We start from the raw sequence: 12,820 nt of genomic DNA, 5'->3' as shown, positions 1-12,820 counted from the left end.
TAGGAACAAAGAATGTTGGCCTTACTTACAGAGTGAGGGGACTCTCTCTGGGGATGCAGTGACTCTGAATAAGTTTTGGGGGCCATGGAAGATAATGAGCTGAACATGAGCTCCCTGTGTGGCACTGTGGCCAAAAGAGCTAAAGAAATCATAGGAGGCATAAACGGGATTCTTCAGGAGGAGTTTAGAGGTGATTTCGCCTCTGCATTAAGCACTACCGTGACCTCTCTGGAATCGTGTCCAGTTCTGGTGACCACACTTCAAGCAGGATGTAGATAAATTGGAGTGGGCTCACAGAAGAGCCAGGCAAATGACTGGAGGCTTAGAAAACCTGCCTTACATGATAGACTCAAAGTGACTCAATCTCTTTAACTTAAAAAAAGAAGGTTAAAGAATGACTGGATCACAGTCCGCAAGTATCTACATAGGAAATAAACATTTAGTACTGGACTCTTCCATCTTGCAGAGGGAGGCTGCAAGTTGAAGCTAGACACTTCCAACCAGAAATAAAGCATACAATTTTGACAGTGAGAGTAATTAACCAATGGAACGATTACCAAGGTTCATAGTGGATTCTCCATCGCTGACTATTTTTAAATAAAGCTTGGATCTTTTTTCCTGAAAGATCTGCGCCAGAAATTATTTGAGGGCAGATTTGGCATGTGTTATATAGGCACGCCTGCCGAGGGGGGATAGGGTCGGGGAGAGATGGGCAAAGGGGGCAGTTGCTGCTGTGGTGATTCTGCCGCTGCTACTGCAGCAGTGGCCAGAGTCCTCGGACCTTTAAATGGCCACTGGAGCATCATGGCATGCTGTGCGCTCTGGATAGCTTTAAGGGCTGTGGGGAGCAGCAGCGCACTCTGGGTGGTGCAAAGGACTGGTTGCCCCAGGCCTGCCCCTTCCCCTTCAAGGTCCTGCCCCTTTTAGGAATGAGGCGCCTCCTCTCTCTCCCCGATTTTCCTCTCAGGAGCTGTCCGAGGCTGTCGGTGCTGTTATATACAGCTCAGATTGGTCCTAGCTAACCTTGGAATCTCTGAATAATTTTTTTGTTTGTACCAAGTGCTGGCTGCTCTCCCAGAGCATTAGTGCGTAAGGACGTGGCTGGCTGTTTATGTAAAGGTATTGATGAGTCTGGTTTAGTTTCACTACACAGGCCAAATGTGTAATTTCTTACTGAAGCTTTTAAACAGAATTTCCTCCATTCCCTCACCTCTCATATGTTCCTTTCTTTCTAGATGACAGAAGGCAGGCAGTGCCAGGTTCAGCTCCTTGATGACAGGAAGTTGGAACTGCTGGTTCAGGTAAAAACCCTCTTTGGGGCAGCAGTAACATGTGGACAGGGGGGATCCAGTGGACATAGTGTATTTAGATTTCCAGAAAGCCTTTGACAAGATCCTTTACTAAAGGCTCTTAAGTCGAGTAAGTTATCATGGAATAAGAGTCCTTTCATGGACTGATAACTGGTTAAAAGACAGGAAACAAAGGGTAGGAATAAATGGTAGTTTCAGAATGGAGAGAGGTAACTAGTCTGGTCCCCCAGTTGTCTGTCCTGGGACCCATCCTATTCAACTTATTTATAAATGATCTAGAGAAAGGGGTAAACAGTGAGGTGACAAAATTTGCAGATGATACCAAACTACTCAAGATAGTTAAGATCAAAGCAGAGTGTGAAGAGCTTCAAAAAGATCTCACCAAACTCAGTGACTGGGCAACAAAATGGCAAATTAAATTTAATGTTGATAAATGTAAAGTAATGCACATTGGAAAAAATAATCCCAACTATACATACTATATGATGGGGGCTAATTTAGCTACAACAACTCAAGAGAGAGATCTTGGAGTTATTCTGGATAGGTCTCTGAAAATATCCACTCAGTGTGCATTGGCAGTCAAAAAAGCAAATAGAATGTTAGGAATAATTAAAAAAGGGATAGAGAATAATTCAGAAAATATTTTAATGCCTCTATATAAAACCATAGTACACCCACATCTTGAACACTGCGTACAGATGTGGTCGCCTTATCTCAAAAGAGGTACATTGGCATTGGAAAAGGTTCAGAAAAGGGCAACAAAAATGATGAGGGGTTTGAAATGGGTTCCCTATGAAGAGAGATTAAAAAGACTTGGACTTTTCATCTTAGAAAAGAGGAGACTAAGGGGGGATTTGATAGAGGTCTACAAAATCATGACTGGTGTGGAAAAAGTGAATAAGGAAAAATGATTTACTTACTCCCACAATATAAGAACTAGGGGTCACAAAATGAAATTAATAGGCAGCAGGTTAAAACAAACAAAAGGACAAAAGGAAGTTTTTCTTCACTCAGCGCACAGCTAATCTCTGGAACTCCTTGCCAGAGGATGTGGTGAAGGCTAAGACTTTAACAGGGCTCAAAAAGATAGATTCATGGGGGTTAGGTCAATCAATGGCTATTAGCTAGGATGGGTAGGAATGATGTCCCTAGCTTCTGTTTGTCTGGAAATGGGTGACAAGAGAGAGATCACTTGATGATTGCCTGTTCTGTTCATTCCCTCTGGGGCATCTGGTATTAGCTACTGTCAGCAGACAGGCCACTGGGCTAGATGGACCTTTGGTCTGACCTTATGGCCGTTCTTATGTTCTAGTAGCCTCACTTTGCCCACCAGAGCCTGGTTTTATAGTGTCATCTATGCTTTTAAATGCAGTCCCCTTTTTACCAGCTTAAATCGACACACAAGTCAAACTTCTCATAAATGTCCATAAGTAAAGTTTTCAAAAAATTCCATTTTCCAATGGGGGCACTTATGCTCCTAAATCTCATTGCCTTCTGAGTGCCAGTGTCCCTTTTGAAATGGTGAGCATCTAAGTCAGAGGTGAGCATCTAAAAACTTTAGGCCATGTCTGTGTGACTAACACCCCCTCAGATCAGTAACAGGGAATGAATTTTAAAAATCTAAATCAGACATCCTCTTTTGTTATTTGTTTGGACTGTGACACAAGACAAATCTGTTTGTCCTCCATTTCATGTTTTAGCGGTCACATTTGGAAATGTTTCAATAAGTAGTTTTTTTTTAAAAATCTGATGTCTCTAAAATTCGTAACACATTAAGTTCTTCAGAGTTTCAGTTTTAAAGTCTTTTGTAAAGTGATCTGGGTTTTGGGTTGTGTTTTAAGGTGGATGGTACCTTTTCATAAGAGGGGAGGGAAAAGGTCTAGTTCTCTGCAAGTGTAACAGATTCTATATTGAAAGGTCCTTCCTGCCATTATATCCGCAAAAACCTGAATTCAGTCCAGTCTTTCCTCTAGACTAGCCCCTCCTTTCCTTTACGTAATTATACTTTTCAGCTGGATTGTAAAGGCTCAAGAACTGAGTTTTTTGTTTCCTAACAACTTAGGGCATCTACACTGCACCCTTAGCTCAAAATAAGCTATGCAATTGGGCTAAGCAAATTGCATAGCTTATTTCGAGTTAATTTTGAAATAGTTTATTTTGTCATTTGGCACTGTCTACACAGTGCCAAATTTTGAAATAAACCGCTATTTTGAAACATCCCTTAATCCTCGTGAAATAGAGAGCCCATTATATTTTGAAATAACAGACTTGTTTCAAAGATGCAGAATAGCTATTTCGGGATACCAGAAGTAACCTGAAATAGCACCTCTGTGTAGACGTACCCTTAATCATTTCGGTCTCATTCTGATGTGTAAACTGGGGTTTGGAGTCGTGGCTGTATTTGGGAAACCCCAGTGCAAAAGTCCTCATGAGACCCAGCTAGGTAATAGAGAGAGCATCACGGTTCTTTTTACTACGTGGCAGGGTCCTTTTTAAGGTAACATACCCAGAGAAGACGAGTTTAAAAATAAAATGATTGAGCTGACTGTAATGATATGATGATGATTCTCTCAACAGCCCAAACTTTTGTCTCGGGAGTTACTGGATCTGGTGGCATCGCATTTCAACCTCAAAGAAAAGGAGTACTTTGGGATAACGTTTATAGATGACACGTAAGTGTCTGTATTTCTTTTTTTAAATGATGGGTGAAATGATTGTTGCAAACCAATGTCTCAATCCATCCCACAAAGTGTAGGAGTAGACTCCGGGCCAAGCCACAGTGCTCTAAAGGTGACTCCTCTTTGCAAAGATGTTTTCCTCCCCCATTGAATGGTCCTCGGCTGAGTCAGGATGACACACCATGGCAAAACAGGACAGTTCTATAAAATCCTCCTTGGGTTTATTTTGCCCTTTCTTGTTTGTCTTGCAAGTAAAAAGTGGAAAAGCTGGTTCAGTGTTCTCTCCTTCCCAGAGAGTCTGTTCTTTAGAGTGTCACAGCAGCTGGGTATCACCCTGGCATGCAGAGGTGGCTGCTTCTACAGCTCTACTTAGCACTGCCCTGGGTATAATTTTTGAAGTGCTGCTTTCATCCTGGGGACTCTTTTTAGAACATTTTTGCAATGTCCTTGCTGGAAAATGTTTTCTTCCAGCGTTTCTTCTATAAATACCTCCGGGATGATGGTTATGCTCCTCCCAGGAGAACAGCCAGGAGACTTTTCTTGTCTCTGTAATTGCTTAGTGGCAGTCCCACCTGCTGCGTTGTTCCAAAGCACTGCCTGGATATTTCAGAGGGGTTGCTAGTGCTTTTTGCGTACCATCTTTTTATGGGAGCACTCGCTTTTCTTCGATAAAGCCTCCAGCCGGCCCTGAGAGCACCACGCTAGACTGAAGCAGGAATTAAAGGGGCTGCAACCGCATTTCGGCCCCAGCCTCCAGACTTTTTTTTTTTTTTGCTTGGCAAACCCTAGTACCGGCACCTTTTTTGTTTACAAAAAAAGTACTGCCAAAAAGCATGTAGAATTTTTGACACATCCCAGTGAATATGTAGGCATCTGCTCAAGTCAATAGTGGGCCCTGGCACCCTAGAAGGCTAATGGCATATTAGGTTGCATTAGGAGGAGCATTTCCAGCAGATCTAGGGAAGTGATTATTCCCCTTTATTTGGCCCTGGTGAGGCCACATCTGAAGTATTAAGTCCAGTTCTGGGGCCCCCACTATAGATAGGATGTATTGGATTTGATAGAGGTTAGCTAGGACCAATCTGAGCTGTATATAGCGGCACCGACAACCTCCGACAGCTCCTGAGAGGAAAATGCATTGGAGAGGGTCCAGCGGAGGGCAGCCAAAATGATGAGGGGACTGGAGCACATGACCTACGGGGAGAGGCTGAGGGATTTGGGCTTATTTAATCTACAGAAGGGAAGAATGAGGAGAGATTTGATAGCAGCCTTCAGCTGCCTGAAAGGGAGTTCCAAAGAGGATGGAGAGAGGCTGTTCGCAATGGTGACAGATGACAGAACAAGGAGCAAAGGTCTCAAGCTTCAGTGGGGGAGGTCTAGGTCGGATGTTAGGAAAAACTATTTTACCTAGGAGGGGGTGGCGAACACTGGGATGGGTTACCTAGGGAGGGGGTGAAATCTCCATCCCTGAAGGTTTTAAGTCCTGGCTTGACAAAGCCCTGGCTGGGATGATTTAGTTGGGTTGCTCCTGCTTTGGGCAAGGGGGTGGACTTGATGGCTCCTAAGCCACCTGTGACCCCTCTGTGCATCAGTGTTTGCAGTGTGTGCTTGTCACCACTAGGGGGCAGCCATGGTGTTCCAGCATGAGGCCTTTTGCAGTGGGAGAATCTCTCAGGTGGCAAGACAAGGCATCAGTGCGTTGCCTGTCTTTTCTGGCTAATCCAAGGGGCTAAGTGAGGGGCAAGCCACATCCCCCTAGTCTGTTCCTGCTTCTTAAAAACAGAGCTTGTGAAAGTATCCTCTTAGCTGTGCGGTGAAATGCAAGCCCCTGGCCCTTCTCTTCGGCATGACCAGGCAATTCTCAAAAGCCGGCTTCTCATCGTGGGGTCTGTGTCGCTATGCCGGGAAGCCCCTGCCATCTCCCTGCAGGGCAGGGTCTTGCCTTACTGTGGAGGGGCAACACATTAGTTCTTTTGAACTTCCTGTCTGATCTTCATGTGCCTGCTTTAGAGTGGGGGTGACCTCAGTTTCCTCAAAATCCTGAGTGTAAAGTATATTGACATCTGAAAGTTCTGGTAAAAAAAAAAAAAACCCAGACCTTTGGCCAAATCTTGCCTCGGCTGAAGAGTTGGAAGTTTTGTCCCTGATTTCAGCGAGAACAGGGTTTCTCAGTCCTGCCCTGAGAGGGCCGGTTTGAGCAAAAACAAGCCATCTGTTTCAATATTATTCATGGAACCTGTTCCTCTTCCCTTTTCCTCCCTCCACCTCTCCCCTTATTCCTCCCCCACATCCCTTTTGTTCCTTCAGAGGCCAGAATATTTGGCTGCAGTTGGATCATAGAGTTCTGGATCATGACTTGCCCAAGAAACCAGGTCCAGCAACTTTGTACTTTGCAGTGAGGTAAGTATTAATTGCATAGGTGATTCGTGGTAGCATTTGAGGGCTGCACTGCTCCCCCCCGCCCCGGGACCCTGCCAAAATGTTAATTGCTAAATGGGGTGTCCCCACGTACCCCCTTCTTACCCCCTAAGTGTCCCTCCCTCCACTCCTCCCCTTCAGGCATCAATTGTCACTGATTTTTTCTGTAGGCTATATGGGAAAATGACTGGTTTGCTTTATTATGACCATAGATTTTTTTTGTTTGTTTTAAAGGATTAATAACTAGTTTGATAAAGGAAATAAAAGTCAACAGCCATCTGTGTTATTTTTAGAAAGCAATTAACTCCTGGATAAATGCTGTTTAACTATGAGACATTTTGGAAGTTTGGTTATTCCCTTTTAAAATCAAAACAATTTTTATTACATTAAACAGATATTATCAATGTTTTAAAATAATCCTTTACTTAAAGAACTTCCTTGCCTGCATGTTTACTAATACCTTTGATTAGTTAAAATATGCTAATTCTTGACAGTTAAATTACTTTTCCCCATTTGTGATGGGTACTATTTTTCACAATTAAGTCATTCTGGAAAATGAAATTAGGCTGATCTTTTCCACTCTCCAGTACTAATATGGCACACTGTCTTGCTAGATTTTGCCTGAGTTAAAGTTTTTGTAATGTACTTTGGAGAATGGTGCTTTATGTAACATGTAAGTACCACAAGGCTGTGCTGTGGGTTTAGGGCATGGTAGCGGACAGTTCACAGTAAACAGTACCTGATGTTCACTGCATATGCTTTTCTTCTTCTTAGATTTTTGTAGCTTCCCACCTTCCCCCATTTTTTAGAACCAAAACCTAAAATAATTTTTTCCCTTTGAATATATTTATGATGGGCCTTTCGTCCCTCCTAAACATTCAGTGCCTCTGGCCAGGAAACAAGAGACTGAATCTGTGTATTGAACTTTAGTCACATACATGGCCACAGGGTAGAAACACTGTCACTGACTCGGCCATCAAATTGGTCACGTTGCAGATCTTCCCTTATTTTCTGTGAAACATAAAGAGCTCTATTCAGTGAGCTCCATGTGAGCAGGATTATGTACCCTTGCAGAAATCCACTGACTTTGGGCTGCTCTGGTATCAGGGGATGCATGGTGCACAGCCAGTTCAGGAGCGGAGAGGCACAAAAGTATCCTAAAGCCACCTTCACACGCACGCTTCCTGAGCGGTGCTGTGCACAGCCTGGCTGGGGCTGAAGATCTAGGCCAGAACCTGTTCAGATTCAGAAATATTCCGTACAAGATGGGAGATGGAAAGCACCGAATGTGTTAACACAGAGAGAGAAAGCTGATGTGGGAGCAGAAGCTGCTGAAAGCTAATTTTAAGCCAAAGCCATTTGGAATGGAGTTTGCATTTTAGGGGCATAAAAACTTAATACACTTTTTAAATGAGCAAGAAGATAGTGCATGGAGAGGCCTTGAGAAAGGAAAAGAGGGTATAGGAATACTTGACAGTACACAAATTATTTAGCCCCACTGAAAATATATGTTCTAATAGAAGAGCCTTTAAAATCTGCATATCTATAAAAATATTTGGCCACATCATAACAATAGTTCTGACGTGTAAGCGACGGTAGGGTTTCACACTGTGGCACATGCCTTGAGTGATTAGCCCTCCCTCACTTATCTCTTCCTAACATATGTGCCTCGTCATTGTCGGTTCTTTAATTAAACCCAGATGTGAGCAGTCAGAATGCTTGATACAGCACTGTGTGCACACCACTTTGGCAGAAAGGCGGGGCAGGGATGGGGAGTTAGAGTATGATGCTCATGCTGTGTAAAAGACACGTTTTTCCAGAGCCTCTGTGGGACGCGTGACTTCGGAATTCAGCCTTGGACCAGAAGGGCTCATCTAGACAATGTGGAACGGTCAAAAGATGAATTTGCATATCTTCTTCAGATCGCACTTTCGAAAGCATAGCTTTCGAAAATAAAAGTAATTACGATGCGGCTTTTTTCTGCCAGTATAACCACCTTGTGATTTTTGGTTTAAACAAGTGCTGTGCCTGCTTCTTGGTCACACATCACATTTATTGATCTCTATTTATTTGTACAATTCTGGAGTTTAAAACAGGTTCAAAGGACAGCCATTTCTTAAACACCTGAACTGATGGAAGGAGTCAGGGAGATTTGCTTGGAGCACATGTGAGCATTGGTCTGTTGCGCAATAAGCCATCTCTCCCCTCAACTCCTTTTTTAACACCTTTGCCAGTGGAAATGATCATCCTTCCAGTTCCTGGGCTTTTGTGAAGCCTCATTTGTCTGTCAAGGCCAGCTCTTTGGGGCAGGCCCTGTCTGTGTTGTGGGTGCAGCGTCTATCCCGCAGGTGCTATAAAATAAACAACTTTTGGAAGTACAGCTTTGCAGCATCAAGTTGCTTCCCTCAGAGTTCAAAGTCTCCTGGGATTGGCCAGGCTGTTAAAGTGACTGGGCTAGGTCCCTGTGACCGCACACCACACTTCCTGAGTTGGGAGTGGTGCCTGAAAAACAATGCACCATCAGGTTCTTAAGCTTTGCCCAGCTGGTCCCACCATTTACAAAATTAGGAGCACTGTAACCTTTAGAAGCTTTTCTGAAGATGAGTGGACACAGGGCAAGTCATGCAACTTTCCTTATAGTTAAAGATGGTTGCACATAAATCCCCTGTTGTCTGCCTATTCACTATTTATTTCCTCGGTGCCTGTCTACTAGCTTTTACAGGTGTTTAGTTACCTAGGACCTGATTCAGATATCACTCTCCCAGGTGTGAAATTGTGAGTAAATTCATGAGAGTCAATGGAATTACAGTGGTGTGAAAATGCTGAGAGATCAAAATTAGACCTAAAGCCTCACTCTGTGTTGAGCACAGCACTAAAATGAATTAATAACCAATGAAACATAATTTTTGGACCAATCCTTCTGATTAATAAATGCCTCCTGGCAGGTGCCCAGCACCCTTACCTCTCATTATATGGAGAGCGCTCAGCATCTCTCAGGATCAAGCCTTTACCATCTGCAAAGCACTCCGTAGTTGAGGAGTGCCATTCAAGTACCAGTCGGGTGCTGTTGTCATAAATAAAGCCAGGGTGTACTGTTTACATTGCAACAAAATGTTAATGGAAAATGGTGCTTCGAAGAAATCAAACTGGTTTGTAAAACGTCAATTTCGTGGAAATTGCTCTTTTTAAGTGAACGTTTTTTTTAAAAAAATGGGTTTAGTTGCTGTGGGAAAAAGTCACTCCTTTTAATTGTCACGGTGACCTTTTCCTAAAGAAAAAAATAAAAAGTTGAGACGCTGACTTTTCCCACGCTAAAATGAATTTTTTCGTTGAAAACAGGAACCTTTCATTGTTTCGAACTAACCAACAAGGATCATTTGCATTTTTTTCAAAAATATTGGTAATGCTTGTAAAAATGTGTAAAATGACTTGTAAAAATGTGCCAAGCATTAATAAATTACTTGATCATAAGCCTAAGTTTTTTGGTAAAAAATGACACAATCAAGAGCGGGGGTCGGCAGACTTCAGTTCTTGCAAACCGCTGGCGCACTGAGATGTTTTATGTACCTGGAGTGTCTGCAAGCACGGAGCCCCTCATCTCCCCGGGGCTGCTGTTCACAGTTCCGGGTCAATGGGAGTGGTGGGAAGTGGCAGCCAGCACTTCCTTTGGCCCCCCTGCTTCCCACACTTCCCATTGGCTGTAGGGTTACCAGATGATTTCAAAAAAATACCGGACACACTTGATCTCAGATGTGGGGAGGACCAGCTGGGAGGGGAGTGGGGCTGGCCAGAGAAGATCGGGGGAAGGAACCAGTCGGCAGGAAGCGGGGCCGGCCCGAGCGTAAGCAGATCTTGGGGTGCTGCACGTCCCGTGCATGGTCATGGCAGAGCGAGTCCGGTCCTGGGGGTTCCATCCCGCCCCAGCCCCACCCTCCCCCTCTACTGTGCAGTTGCTTATTGCCTGGCTGGTAGACGCACGGACGCAGGGTGAGCGTGTCTACCAGCCAGACAGCACGCAACTATGTACTGATACGCACAATAATAATAAAACTTAATTAGAAAATCTCGGACATTTATATGTCTGGTATTTTCTCAATTTGTTTCCCAGACAGAAAGCTCAAATACCGGACATCTGGCAACCTTAATTGGCTGGGAACGGCAAACAGCAGCCAACGGGAGTGAAGAGGCTCCATGCCTGCCGACACTCCTGGTAAACCAAATGCCCCAACGTGCCAGTGGTTTACGCCGACAAGCTGGGACCGGACATTTGCAAACTGCCGATACAGTGTCAGCTTATGAAGGGGTCATTGTGATTTTTTTAGCGTTTTTTTTTTAAACTAAGGCTTATGAAGGAACAGGCTTATGATCAGGTATATACGGTAAATATAATCTCACTGTCTTTTATTGCAGATAAAACTCATAGAACATATTTTTAATCAGAAATGGTGAATGCATGCATATTACTGCAGTAGCCCTCAACCTTTTTCCCTACTGCAGTGGATCTTTTTCTCATTAGCAGTGTGGGCTGGGCAGGGTGGCATTGACCCCAACAGACCCAGTTATGACTTACCTCTGAGTCATGATCCCCAGCTTGAGAACTCTTGCACTATAGTAATAAAAGACAAATGTTAGAATTCCCCCTTCAGTTTTAGTTAATACTGTTGTCTTTAGTCAGCTGTAAATTCAGAATAGCCACACAGAGGATCATGGGATATATGCAGTCAGTAAAAGACCCTGCAGCTTACAAAAATGAGCAGTAAATATATATCTCTTTCTCGCATGACGACGGCTTAGGAAACAGAACTAGAACAAGCACTTGATTGTCTTGGTGTACATGCCTGTCATCCCTTGAACATCCTTATCTCTGTGGTACAGCGTCCCTTGCTCATGCTGCGGAAATGGGAATGTACAGCATGTCCTGCAGAAGAAGTAAAACACTCAAACCAAGGGTGGGGGAAAGCCTCAAAGACATTTGAACTGCTCGAGAGAGGGAGGCACAGGGTGGTACCTGGCTGAAATGTCACATGCCCGCGCTGCAGAGTTGTGACCCAGTCTTGTGTGCAGCTTCCAGAGCAGTGGCTCTGTTTGTACAATTTGCATTTTGTAGTTTGTGAGCACTACATGTGTTTAAATGGTAGAAAAGCTTACATTTTAATAGGTGGTCTTGAAGTGTAGAAGCTTTGAGCCTAAGGACCTGACCTTCCTAGGTGACAAGTATCCTCAGTCCTTGAAATCAGACAATCTGATTTCTCCTTCTTACTTGTGCAACCGAGTAGATGCACAGCAGTCAGTGGAGACCCACCACTCTAAGACCAATGTGGGCAGACTTCATTGACGTGAGTGGATACTAGGACACTCAGCCTCCCCACGGTTAAGGATTTAGGACTCTGAGTTTCTATACTTAGCTCTGCTCTAATTCACTGGCAGTCTTGGGCAACCCTCTTAAACCTCTCTGAGCTAGGTTTGCCCATCCATAAAACGGGTATAAGAATGCCCTGTTTGTGGGGGCACTGTGAATTATTAAGATTGCTGAGATCTTTGAGTGAAAGGTGATCTGGAAGTGCAAACATAGGTTCCAAATCAGGAAAGTTAGCACTTTCCAGGACAGCATTTGGCTCTGTGCTATATCGGTTCTTACGCCATGCTTATCATCACCATAGTGCTGGAGCGCCTGTAGTATGTTAAGCAATGTGAGAGTCTGCCATGTCGTGTTTTTCTGAAGCTAATGAGACCTAAGCACCTGCATAAAGTACAAAATTCTGTAGCATTGCACTTTTGGAAGAATAAAAGCAAATTCATGGCAAAATTTAGCATGGTTGTTTGGAAAGACAATATTTGGTTTTGGCCCGGGGTGGGGGGAGGAATATCCATAGCATTTCTTTTCTTTTACAGGAGTTTTAAAGCTAGCATACTAAGGCTCTGTATCCATTAGCGTTTTTGTCAGTATAACTTATGTCTCTTGGGGGTATGAAAAAACACACCCCTGAGTGACCTATGTTACTCCAGTAGTAGTGCTGTGGACAGTGCAGTGTCCGTAGGAGGCGCTCTCCCTCCAGCGTAAGTATCGCTACTTGTGGGCGTGTTTTAATTATGCTGACAGCAGAGCTCTGGGCATGTCTAGACTACGTTTTACTTTTGAAAGAAGCTATGCAAATTCGGTGGGAATTTGCATATCTTCTTCCGATCACTTTTTCAAAAGAATAGTAATAGAGATGTAGCTGTGTTAGTCTGGTCTTGCTGAAACAAAAGACAGGACTATGCAGCACTTTAAAGACTAACAAGATGGTTTATAAAACATCTTGTTAATCTTTAAAGTGCTGCATAGTCCTGTCTTTTTTTCAAGTTTTTTTTTCAAAAAAGCAAGCAGTCTAGATGCAGTTTGACAAAAAAAAATTAAAAAATCCTTTTTTTAAA

The 12,820-nt window shown here is 43.6% G+C and overlaps 1 protein-coding gene across 5 annotated transcripts in view; it reads left to right on the top strand.

Moving 5' to 3' along the window:
- Nucleotides 1-12,820, top strand: part of FRMD4B (FERM domain containing 4B) — a 229,673-nt gene that overhangs the window by 130,124 nt on the left and 86,729 nt on the right. For all 5 annotated transcript variants that reach the window (XM_075938573.1, XM_075938572.1, XM_014571990.3 and 2 more), the window contains 3 exons: nucleotides 1,236-1,301; nucleotides 3,888-3,982; nucleotides 6,296-6,388. In XM_075938573.1, the coding sequence (XP_075794688.1) occupies nucleotides 1,236-1,301; nucleotides 3,888-3,982; nucleotides 6,296-6,388 (254 nt within the window). The remainder of the gene's footprint in view (nucleotides 1-1,235; nucleotides 1,302-3,887; nucleotides 3,983-6,295; nucleotides 6,389-12,820) is intronic.

This window comes from Pelodiscus sinensis, chromosome 11, assembly GCF_049634645.1.
Source record: "Pelodiscus sinensis isolate JC-2024 chromosome 11, ASM4963464v1, whole genome shotgun sequence".
Lineage (NCBI taxonomy): Eukaryota > Metazoa > Chordata > Testudines > Trionychidae > Pelodiscus > Pelodiscus sinensis.
The sequence above is the reverse complement of the archived record's forward strand: the minus strand, read 5'-3'. Positions and strand labels throughout refer to the sequence as shown.